This window comes from Lithobates pipiens, unplaced genomic scaffold, assembly GCF_037356315.1.
Source record: "Lithobates pipiens isolate NorthernLeopardFrog02 unplaced genomic scaffold, aLitPip1_a1.2 Scaffold_24, whole genome shotgun sequence".
NCBI classification, from domain to species: Eukaryota; Metazoa; Chordata; class Amphibia; order Anura; family Ranidae; genus Lithobates; species Lithobates pipiens.
Window position 1 is genome coordinate 22,931,681 of NW_027507786.1, and position 25,949 is coordinate 22,957,629.

Below are 25,949 nucleotides of genomic sequence, written 5' to 3' on the forward strand. Positions count from 1 at the left end.
CACCCGCTGTGCCCATTATGAGGGGTTCCCACCATCCCTGTGCTGAGTTCCCGGGTCTGTACACCCGCTGTGCCCATTATGAGGGGTTCCCACCATCCCTGTGCTGAGTTCCCGGGTCTGTACACCCGCTGTGCCCATTATGAGGGGTTCCCACCATCCCTGTGCTGAGTTCCCGGGTCTGTACACCCGCTGTGCCCATTATGAGGGGTTCCCACCATCCCTGTGCTGAGTTCCCGGGTCTTTACACCCGCTGTGCCCATTATGAGGGGTTCTCACCATCCCTGTGCTGAGTTCCCGGGTCTGTACACCCGCTGTGCCCATTATGAGGGGTTCCCCCATCCCTGTGCTGAGTTCCCAGGTCTGTACACCCGCTGTGCCCATTATGAGGGGTTCTCACCATCCCTGTGCTGAGTTCCCGGGTCTGTACACCCGCTGTGCCCATTATGAGGGGTTCTCACCATCCCTGTGCTGAGTTCCCGGGTCTGTACACCCGCTGTGCCCATTATGAGGGGTTCCCCCATCCCTGTGCTGAGTTCCCAGGTCTGTACACCCGCTGTGCCCATTATGAGGGGTTCCCACCATCCCTGTGCTCAGTTCCGGGGTCTATACACCCGCTGTGCCCATTATGAGGGGTTCTCACCATCCCTGTGCTGAGTTCCCGGGTCTGTACACCCGCTGTGCCCATTATGAGGGGTTCCCACCATCCCTGTGCTGAGTTCCCGGGTCTGCACACCCGCTGTGCCCATTATGAGGGGTTCTCACCATCCCTGTGCTGAGTTCCCGGGTCTGTACACCCGCTGTGCCCATTATGAGGGGTTCCCACCATCCCTGTGCTGAGTTCCCGGGTCTGTACACCCGCTGTGCCCATTATGAGGAGGTTCCCAGCATCATGTGGGCGTGGTGTTTTCAGTGTTATGCAAATAATGACTTTCAGGGAGTCGATACTCCTATAGGTTTTGCTGGTAGTGGGTTGGAGGAGAGGGGGGAGGGAGACAATAAGGGGCGGAGCCCAATAATATCTTTATTACAACTTCCACTATGCAGAGTGGGAGGTCGGGAAGTGATGTCACATAGAAGACAATTCCAGAGGAGGATGGGAGAAGTTGGGGAGGGAAATGAGAAGAGGAGGGGTGAGGGGCGGAGTGGACGGGGGTCCTGCGGGGACACAGAGAAGGAACGGGAAGGTTACCTTGAAGGAGTACTTGCGGTTGATGCGATCCTCGGGCCCCGCGGGGGAGATGATGTATCCTGGAAGCGGAATACTTCCCAGTATGGACTCTTCCTTACTATCTGCGAGAAGAAATCGGAGAATCAGAGCGCTCGTTCCGGGATCAAATGGCGGATCCGTACCGATAATGGACAGAACGGGGGCTGGGCACATTTCCTGACCATACCTCTCCATTTCCCACCATCCCAGCAATTCACACCGCTATACCCCATATACCCCGCACACCCCTCCCCCCACACACCTCTATACTCTGCACCACTGCTACACCCTGCACCACACTGTAACCTGCCGCAGTCCCCGCACCAAGCAGAGCGTTGTACTTCGTGTTTATACTCCCGTGTAACATACATTGGGGGTGGAGGGAAGACAGAATGTGACACCAAGGCAAAGAATTTCACAGAGAGGAAATATAATATACCAAACTCTGCCAGATACCTGTGGGGTGAAAAGGTAGAAAAGGTAGAATCCCCCCTCCTTACCGCAGAATGTGCAGAGCCATAGAAGGTGATGTAATGGGGTTACCCCTGCCCAGAATGTGCAAAGACAGAGATGTAAATGGGTGACCACTGACCCCCCCCCCCCCCTTTCCCCAGAATGCAGAATGTGCTGAGCCATAAAAGGGGAAGTAATGAGAGTGACCCCTGAATCCCGCTGGCGACCTTTGATCCCCCCACCCCTAGAATATGCAGAGGCAAATAAATGGATCTAATGGGATGACACCCGACTCCCCACTCCCAGAATGTACTGAGCCATAGGAGGTGGTGTAAGGGGGTTGACCTCTGATCTCTAAACCCCCATAATGTGTACAGACATAGCAGGGGCTGTAATGGGGGTGAACCCTGACCCCCAGAATGTGCAGAGCCATAGAAAGAGGTGTAATGGGTGACCCTCCACTTGACTCCCTAATGTTCCAGAGCCAGAGGGAGTGACCCCTGACACCCCCCCTTCCCAAAAATGTGCAGAGCCATAAAAGGATTCACGGGGCTTGCCCTGACTCTCCCCCTCAAAGTGTGCAGAGCCAGAAAAGGGAATGTAATGGGGGGATACCCTTGACCCGCCCAATCCCAGAATGTGCAGAGCTATAGGAGGAGGTGTAGTAGGATGACCCTCAACCCACAACCCCACTCCCCGATATTTCAGCACAAATTGAGAGAGTGACCCCCTGACTCCCATCCCAAAAATGTGCAGTCATAAAAGGGAATGTTATGGGGGTCAGACCCCCTACCCAGGAAGTGCAAAAGGGGATTTATAAGGCGACATCCCCCTAGATTGTGCAGAGCCATAGAAGATAATGTATAGGATGACTACTGAACCCCCCCCCCCCCTCCCAATATACGGAGCCATAGAAGGGAATGTAATGGGGCGACTCCTGACCTCTCACCTTTGTAGTAAAATAAGCAATAGTCCGATAGAAGGAACCATCTCCTCTTCCACAGCTTCATCCCAGAGCTGTCCTATAAAGGAGATGAGCACAGAGTCAGCCAGAGTAATATATACAGTATATAGAATATATATCCTATAGGGGGATCAGCACAGAGATGTATATACAGTATAAAGATTATATATCCTATAGAGGAGATCAGAGGCATATATACAGTATATAGCCTATAGAGGGGATCCGAGACATACAGTATATAGAATATATATCCTATAGAGGGGATCAGAGACATACATACAGTATATAGAATATATATCCTATAGAGGGGATAAGAGACATATATACAGTATATATCCTATAGAGGGGATCAGAGACATATATACAGTATATAGAATATATATCCTATAGAGGGGATAAGAGACATATATACAGTATAAATCCTATAGAGGGGATCAGAGACATATATACAGTATATATTCTATAGAGGGGATCAGAGACATATATACAGTATATAGAATATATATCCTATAGAGGGGATAAGAGACATATATACAGTATATATCCTATAGAGGGGATAAGAGACATATATACAGTATATATTCTATAGAGGGGATCAGAGACATATATACAGTATATAGAATATATATCCTATAGAGGGGATAAGAGACATATATACAGTATATATCCTATAGAGGGGATCAGAGACATATATACAGTATATAGAATATATATCCTATAGAGGGGATAAGAGACATATATACAGTATATATCCTATAGAGGGGATCAGAGACATATATACAGTATATAGAATATATATCCTATAGAGGGGATAAGAGACATATATACAGTATATATCCTATAGAGGGGATCAGAGACATATATACAGTATATAGAATATATATCCTATAGAGGGGATCAGAGACATATATATAGTATATATATCCTATAGAGGGGATAAGAGACATATATACAGTATATATCCTATAGAGGGGATCAGAGACATATATACAGTATATAGAATATATATCCTATAGAGGGGATCAGAGACATATATATAGTATATATATCCTATAGAGGGGATAAGAGACATATATACAGTATATATCCTATAGAGGGGATCAGAGACATATATACAGTATATATCCTATAGAGGGGATCAGAGACATACATACAGTATATATCCTATAGAGGGGATCAGAGACATACATACAGTATATAGAATATATATCCTATAGAGGGGACCAGAGACATACATACAGTATATATATTCTATAGAGGGGATCAGAGACATATATATAGTATATATATCCTATAGATGCCCCCCTGCTCTCTATGACTATCTGACACTTTGTCACACACAGTATCCTACATGTTGTGTCGGGGGTGGGGTGGTCGGGACTCACCTGTTTGTAGAGCCATCCTCTCACCAGGACCGGGACATTGGGGTTCCTCTTGATGGACTGATCTCTCTTCCCGAAGCTGTACGCTTTACTGTTGGACTTCAGAACCTGGAGAGACGGGAGGGAAGATTGTTGAAGATCTCTCGTCTCCTGGACGGATCACATTCATGGGCTAACAATGGACAGCAATGCCAGGAGAACAATGGGCAGTGTAATGTTCCCGGGGTAATAGAAGCTGGCGGCACCAACAATGAGGGAGCTGTCAATGGAAGCGAACATTATCGCCAACAATACGCACACTGCGAACAATCGGGGAATGCGGGATTGCAGTGATCGGAGCAGATGGAACAGATTTTGTATCGAGGTGAAGAGAACTGAATCTGATGGAGGATCAGACCCATCCCCCCCCCCCGACCCTGACAAAGTGCAGATCACACCACACAACGCGTTGTGCATCCTTCCACAAGCCACACCTGGAGGGGAGTGTCCGCCTCCTGTCTGCCCCGCCCCCCATTCTCCCACCACCTGTGCCCCTGAAGCTGACAATCTTATTTTTCTTCTCTCCGCTTCTCATTACTATTCTTCAATTTTCTATTTGCTTCCAGAGAGATTTGTTTAGAAATAAAAGTCATGTTGGAGGAAGCTGGAGCCAATGGAAGGCAAAATATACATTATATATAATAAAGTAACGTTCACCGCTCTTCTATAGGGGCAGATTTGTCATTTTAGATCTTTGTATTATTTACAATATTTTGTGTCCTCTCGTTTCTCAGCTCTGATGAAGGGGAGTATGGAGCCCCCGAAATGCGTTGGATACATCTTCTGATGTTGTAAAAAATGAGATATTTACTTGTGGCGCTCTCATCCTTTTCTATACTCTTCAGATTCCTCCGAGGCCCCCCAGGCCCCCCCCCCGAGTGACAGAGAGCGGCCTCAAAGTTGGAGCGTGAAGCTAAAGTTTAGGTAAAACATTTTTCATTGGCTGAAGCTTCAGTCACATCACCTGAAATGGAGTGTATCCCCTCCCCCACCCTGTGTAGAAATCTTCTTTCCAATGATGCCCGGTCCTCTTCACTGCACTGAACTTCCAGCCATTTGGGTCTAACACTTCATCCTTTTTATATGGAAGAAGGTCCCGACGGCCACCCGCCCCTCCGCCCCTCCGCCCCTCCGACTGTGACACGTTGTGTAAATGAGGGAGGAGATCCTGTCATTCATCTGCCCCTCCTTCATTCACACAATGTGCTGCATTCAGTGAAAACAATACAAGGACTTTTATAAATGGAGAAGAGGACAGGAAGGAGGGTGGGCGGCCGTTCTTTATTATACTGTCATGTTTAAACCCAAGGCAATTAACCCCTGCAATGCCAGACGGTCAGTGCAGTGAAGAGGACCGGCAACACTGGAGAGAAGACTTTACACTGCGGAGCAATCAACAGGATGTGAGATTCACTTCAATACAGGTAAGTTATGTGACTGATGGAGTTAGTCAAAAAAAAAAAAAACTTTAATCTTGATATACTGTATCCCAGGAACACGACCCCCATCATGTACCCCTATACAGATCCGTGGAACACGACCCCCATCGTGTACTCCTATACAGATCCAAGGAACACGACCCCCATCATTTACTCCTATACAGATCCAAGGAACACGACCCCCATCATGTACTCCTATACAGATCCAAGGAACACGACCCCCATCATGTACTCCTATACAGATCCAAGGAACACAACCCCCATCATGTACTCCTATACAGATCCCTGGAACACGACCCCCATCGTGTACTCCTATACAGATCCAAGGAACACGACCCCCATCATGTACTCCTATACAGATCCGAGGAACACAACCCCCATCATGTACTCCTATACAGATCCAAGGAACACGACCCCCATCATTTACTCCTATACAGATCCAAGGAACACGACCCCCATCATGTACTCCTATACAGATCCAAGGAACACGACCCCCATCATGTACTCCTATACAGATCCAAGGAACACAACCCCAATCATGTACTCCTATACAGATCCGTGGAACACGACCCCCATCGTGTACTCCTATACAGATCCAAGGAACACGACCCCCATCATGTACTCCTATACAGATCCGAGGAACACAACCCCCATCGTGTACTCCTATACAGATCCAAGGAACACGACCCCCATCATGTACTCCTATACAGATCCAAGGAACACGACCCCCATCATGTACTCCTATACAGATCCAAGGAACACGACCCCCATCATGTACTCCTATACAGATCCGAGGAACACGACCCCCATCGTGTACTCCTATACAGATCCGAGGAACACGCCCCCCATCGTGTACTCCTATACAGATCCAAGGAACACGACCCCCATCATGTACCCCTATACAGATCCGTGGAACACGACCCCCATCATGTACCCCTATACAGATCCGTGGAACACAACCCCCATCATGTACTCCTATACAGATCCGAGGAACAGGACCCCCATCATGTACTCCTATACAGATCCGAGGAACACGACCCCCATCATGTACTCCTATACAGATCCAAGGAACACGACCCCCATCATGTACTCCTATACAGATCCAAGGAACACGACCCCCATCATGTACTCCTATACAGATCCGAGGAACACGACCCCCATCATGTACTCCTATACAGATCCGAGGAACGCGACCCCCATCATGTACTCCTATACAGATCCAAGGAACACGACCCCCATCATGTACTCCTATACAGATCCGAGGAACACGACCCCCATCATGTACTCCTATACAGATCCGAGGAACACGACCCCCATCATGTACTCCTATACAGATCCAAGGAACACGACCCCCATCATGTACTCCTATACAGATCCAAGGAACACGACCCCCATCATGTACTCCTATACAGATCCGAGGAACACGACCCCCATCATGTACTCCTATACAGATCCGAGGAACACGACCCCCATCATGTACTCCTATACAGATCCAAGGAACATGACCCCCATCATGTACTCCTATACAGATCCGAGGAACACGACCCCCATCATGTACTCCTATACAGATCCGAGGAACACGACCCCCATCATGTACTCCTATACAGATCCGAGGAACACGACCCCCATCATGTACTCCTATACAGATCCAAGGAACCTGACCCCCATCATGTACCCCTATACAGATCCGAGGAACACGACCCCCATCATGTACTCCTATACAGATCCGAGGAACACGACCCCCATCATGTACTCCTATACAGGTCCGAGGAACACGACCCCCATCATGTACTCCTATACAGGTCCGAGGAACACGACCCCCATCATGTACTCCTATACAGATCCGAGGAACACGACCCCCATCATGTACTCCTATACAGGTCCGAGGAACACGACCCCCATCGTGTACTCCTATACAGATCCAAGGAACACGACCCCCATCGTGTACTCCTATACAGATCCGAGGAACACGACCCCCATCATGTACCCCTATACAGATCCGAGGAACACGACCCCCATCATGTACTCCTATACAGATCCGAGGAACACGACCCCCATCATGTACTCCTATACAGGTCCGAGGAACACGACCCCCATCATGTACTCCTATACAGATCCAAGGAACACGACCCCCATCATGTACTCCTATACAGGTCTGAGGAACACGACCCCCATCATGTACTCCTATACAGATCCGAGGAACACGACCCCCATCATGTACTCCTATACAGGTCCGAGGAACACGACCCCCATCATGTACTCCTATACAGATCCGAGGAACACGACCCCCATCATGTACTCCTATACAGGTCTGAGGAACCTGACCCCCATCATGTACTCCTATACAGATCCGAGGAACACGACCCCCATCATGTACTCCTATACAGATCCGAGGAACACGACCCCCATCATGTACTCCTATACAGGTCCGAGGAACACGACCCCCATCATGTACTCCTATACAGGTCCGAGGAACACGACCCCCATCATGTACTCCTATACAGATCCAAGGAACACGACCCCCATCATGTACTCCTATACAGATCCAAGGAACACGACCCCCATCATGTACTCCTATACAGATCCAAGGAACACAACCCCCATCATGTACTCCTATACAGATCCGTGGAACACGACCCCCATCGTGTACTCCTATACAGATCCAAGGAACACGACCCCCATCATGTACTCCTATACAGATCCGAGGAACACAACCCCCATCGTGTACTCCTATACAGATCCGAGGAACACAACCCCCATCGTGTACTCCTATACAGATCCAAGGAACACGACCCCCATCATGTACTCCTATACAGATCCAAGGAACACGACCCCCATCATGTACTCCTATACAGATCCGAGGAACACGACCCCCATCATGTACTCCTATACAGATCCAAGGAACACGCCCCCCATCATTTACTCCTATACAGATCCAAGGAACACGACCCCCATCATGTACCCCTATACAGATCCGTGGAACACGACCCCCATCATGTACCCCTATACAGATCCGTGGAACACGACCCCCATCATGTACTCCTATACAGATCCGAGGAACAGGACCCCCATCATGTACTCCTATACAGATCCGAGGAACAGGACCCCCATCATGTACTCCTATACAGATCCGAGGAACATGACCCCCATCATGTACTCCTATACAGATCCAAGGAACACGACCCCCATCATGTACTCCTATACAGATCCGAGGAACACGACCCCCATCATGTACTCCTATACAGATCCGAGGAACACGACCCCCATCATTTACTCCTATACAGATCCAAGGAACACGACCCCCATCATGTACTCCTATACAGATCCAAGGAACACGACCCCCATCATGTACTCCTATACAGATCCGAGGAACACGACCCCCATCATGTACTCCTATACAGATCCAAGGAACACGACCCCCATCATGTACTCCTATACAGATCCAAGGAACACGACCCCCATCATGTACTCCTATACAGATCCAAGGAACACGACCCCCATCATGTACTCCTATACAGATCCGAGGAACACGACCCCCATCATGTACTCCTATACAGATCCAAGGAACACGACCCCCATCATGTACTCCTATACAGATCCGAGGAACACGACCCCCATCATGTACTCCTATACAGATCCGAGGAACACGACCCCCATCATGTACTCCTATACAGATCCAAGGAACACGACCCCCATCATGTACTCCTATACAGATCCGAGGAACACGACCCCCATCATGTACTCCTATACAGATCCGAGGAACCTGACCCCCATCATGTACCCCTATACAGATCCGAGGAACACGACCCCCATCATGTACTCCTATACAGATCCGAGGAACACGACCCCCATCATGTACTCCTATACAGGTCCGAGGAACACGACCCCCATCATGTACTCCTATACAGGTCTGAGGAACACGACCCCCATCATGTACTCCTATACAGATCCGAGGAACACGACCCCCATCATGTACTCCTATACAGGTCCGAGGAACACGACCCCCATCGTGTACTCCTATACAGGTCCGAGGAACACGACCCCCATCGTGTACTCCTATACAGATCCAAGGAACACGACCCCCATCATGTACCCCTATACAGATCCGAGGAACACGACCCCCATCATGTACTCCTATACAGATCCGAGGAACACGACCCCCATCATGTACTCCTATACAGGTCCGAGGAACACGACCCCCATCATGTACTCCTATACAGATCCAAGGAACACGACCCCCATCATGTACTCCTATACAGGTCTGAGGAACACGACCCCCATCATGTACTCCTATACAGATCCGAGGAACACGACCCCCATCATGTACTCCTATACAGGTCCGAGGAACACGACCCCCATCATGTACTCCTATACAGATCCAAGGAACACGACCCCCATCATGTACTCCTATACAGGTCTGAGGAACACGACCCCCATCATGTACTCCTATACAGATCCGAGGAACACGACCCCCATCATGTACTCCTATACAGGTCCGAGGAACACGACCCCCATCATGTACTCCTATACAGATCCAAGGAACACGACCCCCATCATGTACTCCTATACAGATCCAAGGAACACGACCCCCATCATGTACTCCTATACAGATCCGAGGAACACGACCCCCATCATGTACTCCTATACAGATCCGAGGAACACGACCCCCATCATGTACTCCTATACAGATCCGAGGAACACGACCCCCATCATGTACTCCTATACAGATCCGAGGAACACGACCCCCATCATGTACCCCTCCAGCAGGCACAGAGGAGGTGAAGGGGCCCCCGGGGTATACAATCTCTTCTCTGGGGTCGTCGATCTGTCGGGTGAACTTTGGAATATTTCTGAGAAAAGTGAAACATTTATAAACTGAAGTGAGATTTTCCTCCTCACATAAGAAGATCGCAGCAAATAATTCATGTACTGTATACAAATAATAAACGTCTCATTTGTTTAGTCCCCCCCCCCCCCCCCCCCATATGCCGGAGTCCCGGATACTCAGTCTTTCCTCGGACTGTGCTGTCGTTTGAATTGCAAATTTCCTGAAAGCAAACAAAATCCACGACATCCATCTGCAGCCGATCCGGCCGGCGCGTTCCGAATCATTGATGATAAATTAGAGCGTTTAACATGAACTGCCGATTGTGCTGCCTGGCTGACACGTGAAATGTCAGAGACTTCAAGGACAAAGAGGTGTATGGGGGTACAGGGGACCCCGAAAATGTCCTCTGCAGATCATTACAACTCTAAGGAACATCGGGAGGACTTACCTTGGGAGGGGGCCTGGTGTCGGCTGTGGACGTGGTGACCGCGGTGGAGCCCTCACTCACCATGCTGTACGGTCTTTGGTTCAGCTGCTGCGGAGACATGATCCTGCAGAGAGAAGACAATGACACCATTAACCAGCAATGCCTACTGTGCCCGGGGGAGAGGGACTGCAGGGAATGTGCTGGGGGGGCGCTGCAGTGAGGGTGATGTGCCCCGAGGGGGGTGACTGCAGTCAGGGGCAGTGTGCTATGCCCACCGGGGAAGTGCGACTGCAGTGAAGGTATGGTGCTGTGCCCGGGGGTAGAACTGCAGTGAGGACACATTGCTCTGCCTGGGGGATCACAATGACTGCAGCAGGGCATTAACCTGTGCCAGGGGGGAAGTGTGATTGCAGTGAGGGCAATGTGCCATGCCCAGGGGGAAGGTAGAGGGTTTGTAGAATGACATGGCAATGAGGGCCATGTGTTGTGTCCAGCATGGGGGTGTTGATATTGCTGTGCCTGAGGTAAGAGCATGGGCCCTGTGCTGTGCCCGGGGGTGGGGGGAGTGGCTGCAGTGAGGGCCCTAGTGTTGTGCCCGGGGGGGGAGGGGGCTGCACTGAGGGCCCTAGTGCTGTGCCCGGGGGTGGGCAGAAAGAAATGGAGAACTTGCACCTCATCATTATGAGCTGATTAGATATAAAATAAACTGAATTTGGATTATTAAGACAAAAGAAGCGGATAACAAAATGTGTAATAACTCCCCAATATACACCCGATGTCCCCCGACTTCCCGATATACACCCGATGTCCCCCGACTTCCCGATATACACCCAATGTCCCCCGACTTCCCGATATACACCCGATGTCCCCCGACTTCCCGATATACACCCGATGTCCCCCGACTTCCCGATATACACCCGATGTCCCCCGACTTCCCGATATACACCCGGGGATGTTCAATGTTATCTCCTTTCTTCTCTGAAAAATGTCATTTTAAATAAATGTAATTAAATTAATAAAAATCCTAAAGAACGGAATCGGGATCCACCCCATTAGCCCAATAATATCTCCCAGAACAGCGAGGTGAACGGTCGGCCGCAACTGCTAGAGGGGTAATGATGTCATTAGTCGGGATCTGATCTGTCACTGAGCGTGTGTCACCGGACATAAATGAAAATCAGTGATGAGAGTGAGAGGAGTGCCATCACCCCCCCCCCCCCCTCCGCATTTGAATCCCCCCGCCCCCCCGAACAGGGAATAGACCCCTTGCAAGGAATAACCCCCCTGCAGCCGCCTCCGCACACAAACACCACGCCGCCTCCGCACACAAACACCACGCCGCCTCCCACGCCGCCTCCGCACACAAACACCACGCCGCCTCCGCACACAAACACCACGCCGCCTCCGCACACAAACACCACGCCGCCCCCGCACACAAACACCACGCCGCCTCCTCCGCACACAAACACCACGCCGCCTCCTCCGCACACAAACACCACGCCGCCGCCTCCGCACACAAACACCACGCCGCCTCCGCACACAAACACCACGCCGCCCCCGCACACAAACACCACGCCGCCCCCGCACACAAACACCACGCCGCCCCCGCACACAAACACCACGCCGCCCCCGCACACAAACACCACGCCGCCTCCTCCGCACACAAACACCACGCCGCCTCCGCACACAAACACCACGCCTCCTCCGCACACGAACACCACCCCGCCTCCGCACACGAACACTACCCCGCCTCTGCACACAAACACCACGCCGCCTCCTCCGCACACAAACACCACGCCGCCTCCGCACACAAACACCACGCCGCCCCCGCACACAAACACCACGCCGCCTCCGCACACGAACACCACCCCGCCTCCGCACACGAACACTACCCCGCCTCTGCACACAAACACCACGCCGCCTCCACGCCGCCCCCGCACACAAACACCACGCCGCCCCCCGCACACAAACACCACGCCGCCCCCGCACACAAACACCACGCCGCCTCCGCACACAAACACCACGCCGCCTCCGCACACAAACACCACGCCGCCTCCGCACACAAACACCACGCCGCCTCCGCACACAAACACCACGCCACCTCCGCACACAAACACCACGCCGCCCCCGCACACAAACACCACGCCGCCCCCGCACACAAACACCACGCCGCCCCCGCACACAAACACCACGCCGCCTCCGCACACAAACACCACGCCGCCCCCGCACACAAACACCACGCCGCCCCCGCACACAAACACCACGCCGCCCCCGCACACAAACACCACGCCGCCCCCGCACACAAACACCACGCCGCCCCCGCACACAAACACCACGCCGCCTCCGCACACAAACACCACGCCGCCTCCGCACACAAACACCACGCCGCCTCCGCACACAAACACCACGCCGCCCCCACACACAAACACCACGCCGCCTCCTCCGCACACAAACACCACGCCGCCTCCTCCGCACACAAACACCACGCCGCCGCCTCCGCACACAAACACCACGCCGCCTCCGCACACAAACACCACGCCGCCTCCGCACACAAACACCACGCCGCCCCCGCACACAAACACCACGCCGCCCCCGCACACAAACACCACGCCGCCCCCGCACACAAACACCACGCCGCCCCCCGCACACAAACACCACGCCGCCCCCGCACACAAACACCACGCCGCCTCCGCACACAAACACCACGCCGCCTCCGCACACAAACACCACGCCGCCTCCGCACACAAACACCACGCCGCCTCCTCCGCACACAAACACCACGCCGCCGCCTCCGCACACAAACACCACGCCGCCTCCGCACACAAACACCACGCCGCCTCCGCACACAAACACCACGCCGCCCCCGCACACAAACACCACGCCGCCCCCGCACACAAACACCACGCCGCCCCCGCACACAAACACCACGCCGCCCCCCGCACACAAACACCACGCCGCCCCCGCACACAAACACCACGCCGCCTCCGCACACAAACACCACGCCGCCTCCGCACACAAACACCACGCCGCCTCCGCACACGAACACCACCCCGCCTCTGCACACAAACACCACGCCGCCTCCACGCCGCCCCCGCACACAAACACCACGCCGCCTCCGCACACAAACACCACGCCGCCTCCGCACACAAACACCACACACCACGCCGCCTCCGCACACAAACACCACGCAGCCTCCGCACACAAACACCACGCCGCCCCCGCACACAAACACCACGCCGCCTCCGCACACAAACACCACGCCGCCTCCGCACACAAACACCACGCCGCCTCCGCACACAAACACCACACACCACGCCGCCTCCGCACACAAACACCACGCAGCCTCCGCACACAAACACCACGCCGCCTCCGCACACAAACACCACGCCGCCTCCGCACACAAACACCACGCCGCCTCCGCACACAAACACCACGCCGCCTCCGCACACAAACACCACGCCGCCTCCGCACACAAACACCACGCCGCCTCCACGCCGCCCCCGCACACAAACACCACCCCGCCTCTGCACACAAACACCACGCCGCCTCCGCACACAAACACCACGCCGCCTCCGCACACAAACACCACACACCACGCCGCCTCCGCACACAAACACCACGCAGCCTCCGCACACAAACACCACGCAGCCTCCGCACACAAACACCACACACCACGCCGCCTCTGCACACAAACACCACGCCGCCTCCACGCCGCCCCCGCACACAAACACCACGCCGCCTCCGCACACAAACACCACGCCGCCTCCGCACACAAACACCACACACCACGCCGCCTCCGCACACAAACACCACACACCACGCCACCTCTGCACACAAACACCACGCCGCCTCCACGCCGCCCCCGCACACAAACACCACGCCGCCTCCGCACACAAACACCACGCAGCCCCCGCACACAAACACCACGCCGCCCCCGCACACAAACACCACGCCGCCCCCGCACACAAACACCACGCCGCCCCCGCACACAAACACCACGCCGCCCCCGCACACAAACACCACGCCGCCTCCGCACACAAACACCACGCCGCCTCCTCCGCACACAAACACCACGCCGCCTCCGCACACAAACACCACGCCGCCTCCGCACACAAACACCACGCCGCCTCCGCACACAAACACCACGCCGCCCCCGCACACAAACACCACGCCGCCTCCTCCGCACACAAACACCACGCCGCCTCCGCACACAAACACCACGCCGCCTCCTCCGCACACAAACACCACGCCGCCTCCTCCGCACACAAACACCACGCCGCCTCCGCACACAAACACCACGCTGCCTCCACGCCGCCCCCGCACACAAACACCACCCCGCCTCTGCACACAAACACCACGCCGCCTCCACGCCGCCCCCGCACACAAACACCACGCCGCCTCCGCACACAAACACCACGCCGCCTCCGCACACAAACACCACGCCGCCTCCGCACACAAACACCACGCCGCCTCCGCACACAAACACCACACACCACGCCGCCTCCGCACACAAACACCACGCAGCCTCCGCACACAAACACCACGCCGCCCCCGCACACAAACACCACGCCGCCTCCGCACACAAACACCACGCAGCCTCCGCACACAAACACCACGCCGCCCCCGCACACAAACACCACGCCGCCTCCGCACACAAACACCACGCAGCCTCCGCACACAAACACCACGCCGCCCCCGCACACAAACACCACGCCGCCCCCGCACACAAACACCACGCCGCCTCCGCACACAAACACCACGCCGCCTCCACGCCGCCCCCGCACACAAACACCACGCCGCCCCCGCACACAAACACCACGCCGCCCCCGCACACAAACACCACGCCGCCCCCGCACACAAACACCACACCGCCTCCGCACACAAACACCACGCCGCCTCCGCACACAAACACCACGCCGCCTCCGCACACAAACACCACGCCGCCTCCTCCGCACACAAACACCACGCCGCCTCCTCCGCACACAAACACCACGCCGCCGCCTCCGCACACAAACACCACGCCGCCTCCTCCGCACACAAACACCACGCCGCCTCCGCACACAAACACCACGCTGCCTCCACGCCGCCCCCGCACACAAACACCACGCCGCCTCCGCACACAAACACCACGCCGCCTCCTCCGCACACAAACACCACGCCGCCTCCTCCGCACACAAACACCACGCCGCCTCCTCCGCACACAAACACCACGCCGCCTCCTCCGCACACAAACACCACGCCGCCTCCTCCGCACACAAACACCACGCCGCCTCCGCACACGAACACCACCCCGCCTCTGCACACAAACACCACGCCGCCTCCGCACACAAACACCACGCCGCCTCCGCACACAAACACCACACACCACGCCGCCTCCGCACACAAACACCACGCAGCCTCCGCACACAAACACCACGCCGCCCCCGCACACAAACACCACGCCGCCTCCGCACACAAACACCACGCCGCCTCCGCACACAAACACCACGCCGCCTCCGCACACAAACACCACGCCGCCTCCGCACACAAACACCACACACCACGCCGCCTCCGCACACAAACACCACGCAGCCTCCGCACACAAACACCACGCCGCCTCCGCACACAAACACCACGCCGCCTCCGCACACAAACACCACGCCGCCTCCGCACACAAACACCACGCCGCCTCCGCACACAAACACCACGCCGCCTCCGCACACAAACACCACGCCGCCCCCGCACACAAACACCACGCCGCCTCCGCACACAAACACCACGCCGCCTCCACGCCGCCCCCGCACACAAACACCACCCCGCCTCTGCACACAAACACCACGCCGCCTCCGCACACAAACACCACGCCGCCTCCGCACACAAACACCACACACCACGCCGCCTCCGCACACAAACACCACGCAGCCTCCGCACACAAACACCACGCAGCCTCCGCACACAAACACCACACACCACGCCGCCTCTGCACACAAACACCACGCCGCCTCCACGCCGCCCCCGCACACAAACACCACGCCGCCTCCGCACACAAACACCACGCCGCCTCCGCACACAAACACCACACACCACGCCGCCTCCGCACACAAACACCACACACCACGCCACCTCTGCACACAAACACCACGCCGCCTCCACGCCGCCCCCGCACACAAACACCACGCCGCCTCCGCACACAAACACCACGCAGCCCCCGCACACAAACACCACGCCGCCCCCGCACACAAACACCACGCCGCCCCCGCACACAAACACCACGCCGCCCCCGCACACAAACACCACGCCGCCCCCGCACACAAACACCACGCCGCCTCCGCACACAAACACCACGCCGCCTCCTCCGCACACAAACACCACGCCGCCTCCTCCGCACACAAACACCACGCCGCCTCCGCACACAAACACCACGCCGCCTCCGCACACAAACACCACGCCGCCTCCGCACACAAACACCACGCCGCCCCCGCACACAAACACCACGCCGCCTCCTCCGCACACAAACACCACGCCGCCTCCGCACACAAACACCACGCCGCCTCCTCCGCACACAAACACCACGCCGCCTCCTCCGCACACAAACACCACGCCGCCTCCGCACACAAACACCACGCTGCCTCCACGCCGCCCCCGCACACAAACACCACCCCGCCTCTGCACACAAACACCACGCCGCCTCCACGCCGCCCCCGCACACAAACACCACGCCGCCTCCGCACACAAACACCACGCCGCCTCCGCACACAAACACCACGCCGCCTCCGCACACAAACACCACGCCGCCTCCGCACACAAACACCACACACCACGCCGCCTCCGCACACAAACACCACGCAGCCTCCGCACACAAACACCACGCCGCCTCCGCACACAAACACCACGCCGCCCCCGCACACAAACACCACGCCGCCTCCGCACACAAACACCACGCAGCCTCCGCACACAAACACCACGCCGCCCCCGCACACAAACACCACGCCGCCTCCGCACACAAACACCACGCCGCCTCCACGCCGCCCCCGCACACAAACACCACGCCGCCCCCGCACACAAACACCACGCCGCCCCCGCACACAAACACCACGCCGCCTCCTCCGCACACAAACACCACGCCGCCTCCGCACACAAACACCACGCCGCCTCCTCCGCACACAAACACCACGCCGCCTCCTCCGCACACAAACACCACGCCGCCTCCGCACACAAACACCACGCTGCCTCCACGCCGCCCCCGCACACAAACACCACCCCGCCTCTGCACACAAACACCACGCTGCCTCCACGCCGCCCCCGCACACAAACACCACGCCGCCTCCGCACACAAACACCACGCCGCCTCCGCACACAAACACCACGCCGCCTCCGCACACAAACACCACGCCGCCTCCGCACACAAACACCACACACCACGCCGCCTCCGCACACAAACACCACGCAGCCTCCGCACACAAACACCACGCCGCCTCCGCACACAAACACCACGCCGCCCCCGCACACAAACACCACGCCGCCTCCGCACACAAACACCACGCAGCCTCCGCACACAAACACCACGCCGCCCCCGCACACAAACACCACGCCGCCTCCGCACACAAACACCACGCCGCCTCCACGCCGCCCCCGCACACAAACACCACGCCGCCCCCGCACACAAACACCACGCCGCCCCCGCACACAAACACCACGCCGCCTCCTCCGCACACAAACACCACGCCGCCTCCTCCGCACACAAACACCACGCCGCCTCCTCCGCACACAAACACCACGCCGCCTCCGCACACAAACACCACGCTGCCTCCACGCCGCCCCCGCACACAAACACCACGCCGCCTCCGCACACAAACACCACGCCGCCTCCTCCGCACACAAACACCACGCCGCCTCCTCCGCACACAAACACCACGCCGCCTCCTCCGCACACAAACACCACGCCGCCTCCTCCGCACACAAACACCACGCCGCCTCCTCCGCACACAAACACCACGCCGCCTCCGCACACGAACACCACCCCGCCTCTGCACACAAACACCACGCCGCCTCCACGCCGCCCCCGCACACAAACACCACGCCGCCTCCGCACACAAACACCACGCCGCCTCCGCACACAAACACCACGCCGCCTCCGCACACAAACACCACACACACCACGCCGCCTCCGCACACAAACACCACGCAGCCTCCGCACACAAACACCATGCCGCCTCCGCACACAAACACCACGCCGCCCCCGCACACAAACACCACGCCGCCCCCGCACACAAACACCACGCAGCCTCCGCACACAAACACCACGCCGCCCCCGCACACAAACACCACGCCGCCTCCGCACACAAACACCACGCCGCCTCCGCACACAAACACCACGCCGCCTCCGCACACAAACACCACGCCGCCTCCGCACACAAACACCACGCCGCCTCCGCACACAAACACCACGCCGCCTCCTCACACAAACACCACGCCGCCTCCACGCCGCCCCCGCACACAAACACCACGCCGCCTCCGCACACAAACACCACGCCGCCTCCGCACACAAACACCACGCCGCCCCCGCACACAAACACCACACCGCCTCCGCACACAAACACCACGCCGCCTCCGCACACAAACACCACGCCGCCTCCGCACACAAACACCACGCCGCCCCCGCACACAAACACCACGCCGCCTCCGCACACAAACACCACGCCGCCTCCACGCCGCCCCCGCACACAAACACCACGCCGCCCCCGCACACAAACACCACGCCGCCCCCGCACACAAACACCACGCCGCCCCCGCACACAAACACCACCCCGCCCCCGCACACAAACACCACGCCGCCCCCGCACACAAACACCACACCGCCTCCGCACACGAACACCACCCCGCCTCTGCACACAAACACCACGCCGCCTCCACGCCGCCCCCGCACACAAACACCACGCCGCCTCCTCCGCACACAAACACCACACACCACGCCGCCTCCGTACACAAACACCACGCAGCCTCCGCACACAAACACCACACACCACGCCGCCTCCGCACACAAACACCACGCCGCCTCCGCACACAAACACCACGCCGCCTCCGCACACAAACACCACACACCACGCCGCCTCGGCACACAAACACCACGCAGCCTCCGCACACAAACACCACACACCACGCCGCCTCTGCACACAAACACCACGCCGCCTCCACGCCGCCCCCGCACACAAACACCACGCCGCCTCCGCACACAAACACCACGCCGCCTCCGCACACAAACACCACACACCACGCCGCCTCTGCACACAAACACCACACACCACGCCGCCTCTGCACACAAACACCACGCCGCCTCCACGCCGCCCCCGCACACAAACACCACGCCGCCTCCGCACACAAACACCACGCCGCCTCCGCACACAAACACCACACACCACGCCGCCTCCGCACACAAACACCACGCAGCCTCCGCACACAAACACCACGCCGCCTCCGCACACAAACACCACGCCGCCCCCGCACACAAACACCACGCCGCCTCCGCACACAAACACCACGCCGCCTCCACGCCGCCCCCGCACACAAACACCACGCCGCCTCCGCACACAAACACCACGCCGCCTCCACGCCGCCCCCGCACACAAACACCACGCCGCCTCCCCACGCCGCCTCCGCACACAAACACCACGCCGCCTCCGCACACAAACACCACGCCGCCTCCGCACAGGAACATCCCGCCTCCGCACAGGAACATACCGCCTCCTGTCACGCCGCCTCCGCACACGAACACCACCCCGCCTCCGCACACGAACACCACGCCGCCTCCGCACAGGAACATCCCGCCTCCGCACAGGAACATCCCGCCTCCGCACAGGAACACCTTCCTCTGGGGCAGATACTATCGCCAGACAAAAGGGGGACAGCTACATACAAACAAAACAACAAAAGGAGGAGGTCCCGACACCGACTGGATATAGATCAAAAATTGTAGTATTGTGATACTGCACTGTCCTAAAAATAATAAACACTCCTTTAACTGCTGCAACTAAATTATGTGAGTTACCCGCACTAGCATAACATTATCACTAGCATACCATTCCAAACCTGTTAGCTGCGCTAAAAAATTTTTTTTACATGAATTATCACACAAAATTATGCAAATAAAAATAATTTTGACCAATCAGTGAAATGACACAGTCCCCAAAATAATGAATAGTTTAAGCAATAGCTATATAAATAAATTCCCAGACATCCGGTCAAATAAAATGAAAAGTCCTCCGAATGTGCTTGTATCCTTAAAAGTCTATTCCTCGTGACATCACATAGCAAATATACACCCGAAAAGTGACGGCACCGCTCCAAGAAAGAGATCCTCCCCCTCTATTCACACCGTCGCTTACCAGATTTTAAGATCTCTTTTTAGGGAGATCTACACAGGCATGCAATCCTTTCACAGACAGGGATTCACTAAGAATCTAGAGAGTGGCTCCCACAGAAACGTCACAGATGGTACCGGAGTTTTCTAGGCAATATTCCTCCCCCATGTGAAAAACAAGAATGCCTCCATAGTGTAATTCGTACGCACAATTATTTATTAAAATAAAATAAACGTATGCTCTCTCATAAGCGCTCTATTAAAATCAACAAGCCGGCCCGCTCAATTAGACGCTGCCCGTGTCTTCCGGGTCCAGCACAGTACGCGGCAACGTCAGCACGTCGCTCCTCCCTACGCCGTTTCGTCACAACTGACGTCTTCCAGGGGCACATGGAAGACATCAGTTGTGACAAAACGGAGTAGGGAGGAGCGACGTGCTGACGTCGCCGCGTACTGTGCTGTTGGTGGGATTATGGTGGGATTATTCACAAATGGAAGAAACACAAAATAACTGTCAATCATCATGAGAACGGTGAGGAATCCGCCCAGAGCTACACGGGAGGATCTTGTCACCGATCTCAGCTGGGACCAAAGTCACCAAGAAAACAATCAGTAACACTACGCTGTGAAGAACTGAAATCCTGCAGCCCCCGCAAGATCCCCCTGCTCAAGAAATCACATGTACAGGTCTGTTTGAATACTGCTAATGAACATCGAATGATTCCGAGGAGAACCGGGGGAAAGTGTTGTGGTCAGACGAGACCAAAATCAAGATCTTTGGCATCAACGCAACTTGTTTGGAGGAGGAGGAATGCTGCCTATGACCCCAAGAACACCATCCCCCACCGTCATACATGGAGGACCTATGACCCCAAGAACACCATCCCCCACCGTCATACATGGAGGTTCTATGATCCCAAGAACACCATCCCCCACCGTCATACATGGAGGTCCTATGATCCCAAGAACACCATCCCCCACCGTCATACATGGAGGACCTATGACCCCAAGAACACCATCCCCCACCGTCATACATGGAGGTTCTATGACCCCAAGAACACCATCCCCCACCGTCATACATGGAGGTCCTATGACCCCAAGAACACCATCCCCCACTGCCATACATGGAGGTGTAAACATTATGCTTTTGGGGGTGTATTTCTGCTAAGAGGACAGGACAACTTCACCGCATCAAAGGGGGCGATGGACGGGTCCATGGACCATCAACTCTTGGGCGAGAACCTCCTTCCCTCAGCCAGGGCATTGAAAATGGGCCATGGATGGCTCTTCTAGCATGACAATGACTCAAAACACACGGCCAAGGCAACAAAGGAGTGGCTCAAGAAGAAGCACATTAAGTCCTTGAGTGGCCTAGCCAGTCTCCAGACCTTAATCCCATAGAAAATATATGGCGGGAGACTTAATGACTTGGAGAGGATCTGCAAAGAGGACAAAATCCCTCCTGAGATGTGCGAACCTGGTGGCCAACTCCAAGAAACATCTGACCTCTGATCACCAACGAGGGTTTCTCCACCAATTACTAAGTCATGTTCTGTGAAGGGTTCACATACTTATTTCACTCATTAAAATGAAAATCAATTTATAACTTTTTTGAAATGCGTTTTTCTGGATATTTTTGTCGTTATTCTCTCACTGTTCTAATAAACTAACCAATAAAATTATAGACCAATCGTTTTTTTCGGTCAGTGGGCAAAGTGCAAAATCAGTAGGGGATAAAATACTTCTTTCTGCACCACAGGCTCAGTGTATAATTGTATGTGTGGGGAGTTCAGGAAGCAGTCAGTCCGTCCTCCAGGCAGGAAGCACTGAGGAATATCGGGTGTCTATGATTTCTCTCCCGATATCTGCTGTCTAGAAGGAAAGAAGAAATACCCAGCGGACCATTTATATCAACATATTTCCTCCAGTTTTCATAAATGGCGCTCAGCGTCCGTCGGGACTTTCCTGGGAGCAGCTTAATGAGGTGGAATGATTTACTCTTAACAGCGAACATTACAAGGATCAGGAAGGCTGACGGGGCATCAATATTCTTCCCAGAAGAGCGCAGCGTGAATTAATTCCCTCCGACCGGCCAACGTACATTACAATCTAACGATGCCGCTTATAGCATTACGTGCCTCTCATGGACAGCAGACCCCGGAGTGTACCTTCCATCCAGGAGGTGATACAGCAGACCCCGGAGTGTACCTTCCATCCAGGAGGCGATACAGCAGACCCCGGAGTGTACCTTCCATCCAGGAGGTGATACAGCAGACCCCGGAGTGTACCTTCCATCCAGGAGGCGATACAGCAGACCCCGGAGTGTACCTTCCATCCAGGAGGTGATACAGCAGACCCCGGAGTGTACCTTCCATCCAGGAGGTGATACAGCAGACCCCGGAGTGTACCTTCCATCCAGGAGGCGATACAGCAGACCCCGGAGTGTACCTTCCATCCAGGAGGCGATACAGCAGACCCCGGAGTGTACCTTCCATCCAGGAGGTGATACAGCAGACCCCGGAGTGCAACTTCCATCCAGGAGGTGATACAGCAGACCCCGGAGTGTACCTTCCATCCAGGAGGCGATACAGCAGACCCCGGAGTGTAACTTCCATCCAGGAGGTCATACAGCAGACCCCGGAGTGTAACTTCCATCCAGGGGGTGATACAGCACACCCCGGAGTGTACCTTCCATCCAGGAGGTGATACAGCACACCCCGGAGTGTACCTTCCATCCAGGAGGCGATACAGCAGACCCCGGAGTGTACCTTCCATCCAGGAGGTGATACAGCAGACCCCGGAGTGCAACTTCCATCCAGGAGGTGATACAGCAGACCCCGGAGTGTACCTTCCATCCAGGAGGCGATACAGCAGACCCCGGAGTGTACCTTCCATCCAGGAGGCGATACAGCAGACCCCGGAGTGTACCTTCCATCCAGGAGGTGATACAGCGGCCCCCGGAGTGTAACTTCCATCCAGGAGGTGATACAGCAGACCCCGGAGTGTACCTTCCATCCAGGAGGCGATACAGCAGACCCCGGAGTGTACCTTCCATCCAGGAGGCGATACAGCAGACCCCGGAGTGCAACTTCCATCCAGGAGGTGATACAGCAGACCCCGGAGTGCAACTTCCATCCAGGAGGTGATACAGCAGACCCCGGAGTGTACCTTCCATCCAGGAGGTGATACAGCACACCCCGGAGTGTACCTTCCATCCAGGAGGCGATACAGCAGACCCCGGAGTGTACCTTCCATCCAGGAGGCGATACAGCAGACCCCGGAGTGCAACTTCCATCCAGGAGGTGATACAGCAGATCCCGGAGTGCAACTTCCATCCAGGAGGTGATACAGCAGACCCCGGAGTGTACCTTCCATCCAGGAGGTGATACAGCACACCCCGGAGTGTACCTTCCATCCAGGAGGTGATACAGCAGACCCCGGAGTGTACCTTCCATCCAGGAGGTGATACAGCACACCCCGGAGTGTACCTTCCATCCAGGAGGTGATACAGCACACCCCGGAGTGTACCTTCCATCCAGGAGGTGATACAGCAGATCCCGGAGTGCAACTTCCATCCAGGAGGTGATACAGCAGACCCCGGAGTGTACCTTCCATCCAGGAGGTGATACAGCACACCCCGGAGTGTACCTTCCATCCAGGAGGTGATACAGCAGACCCCGGAGTGTACCTTCCATCCAGGAGGCGATACAGCAGACCCCGGAGTGTACCTTCCATCCAGGAGGTGATACAGCAGACCCCGGAGTGTACCTTCCATCCAGGAGGTGATACAGCAGACCCCGGAGTGCAACTTCCATCCAGGAGGTGATGCAGCAGACCCCGGAGTGTACCTTCCATCCAGGAGGTGATACAGCAGACCCCGGAGTGTACCTTCCATCCAGGAGGTGATACAGCAGACCCCGGAGTGTACCTTCCATCCAGGAGGCGATACAGCAGACCCCGGAGTGTACCTTCCATCCAGGAGGCGATACAGCAGACCCCGGAGTGTACCTTCCATCCAGGAGGTGATACAGCAGACCCGGAGTGTACCTTCCATCCAGGAGGTGATACAGCAGACCCGGAGTGTACCTTCCATCCAGGAGGTGATACAGCAGACCCCGGAGTGTAACTTCCATCCAGGAGGTGATACAGCAAACCCCGGAGTGTACCTTCCATCCAGGAGGTGATACAGCAGACCCCGGAGTGTACCTTCCATCCAGGAGGTGATACAGAAAACCCCGGAGTGCAACTTCCATCCAGGAGGTGATACAGCAGACCCCGGAGTGCAACTTCCATCCAGGAGATGATACAGCAGATCCCGGAGTGTAACTTCCATCCAGGAGGTGATACAGCAGACCCCGGAGTGCAACTTCCATCCAGGAGGGGATACAGCAGACCCCGGAGTGCAACTTCCATCCAGGAGGTGATACAGCAGACCCCGGAGTGTAACTTCCATCCAGGAGGTGATACAGCAGACCCCGGAGTGCAACTTCCATCCAGGAGGTGATACAGCAAACCCCGGAGTGTACCTTCCATCCAGGAGGTGATACAGCAGACCCCGGAGTGTACCTTCCATCCAGGAGGTGATACAGCAGATCCCGGAGTGTAACTTCCATCCAGGAGGTGATACAGCAGACCCCGGAGTGTAACTTCCATCCAGGAGGTGATACAGCAGACCCCGGAGTGTACCTTCCATCCAGGAGGTGATACAGCAGACCCCGGAGTGCAACTTCCATCCAGGAGGTGATACAGCAGACCCTGGAGTGCATCTTCCATCCAGGAGGTGATACAGAAAACCCCGGAGTGCAACTTCCATCCAGGAGGTGATACAGCAGACCCCGGAGTTTACCTTCCATCCAGGAGGTGATACAGAAAAC

The 25,949-nt window shown here is 56.0% G+C and overlaps 1 protein-coding gene across 1 annotated transcript in view; it reads right to left on the bottom strand.

Moving 5' to 3' along the window:
* The window catches only part of PLEKHA7 (pleckstrin homology domain containing A7), a gene marked incomplete at its 3' end in the record, with an annotated part of 239,875 nt that overhangs the window by 72,837 nt on the left and 141,089 nt on the right, over nt 1-25,949 (bottom strand). The window contains 4 exon segments of the mRNA XM_077453687.1: nt 1,190-1,290; nt 2,610-2,682; nt 4,010-4,114; nt 10,761-10,863. Of these exon segments, the coding sequence (XP_077309813.1) occupies nt 1,190-1,290; nt 2,610-2,682; nt 4,010-4,114; nt 10,761-10,863 (382 nt within the window).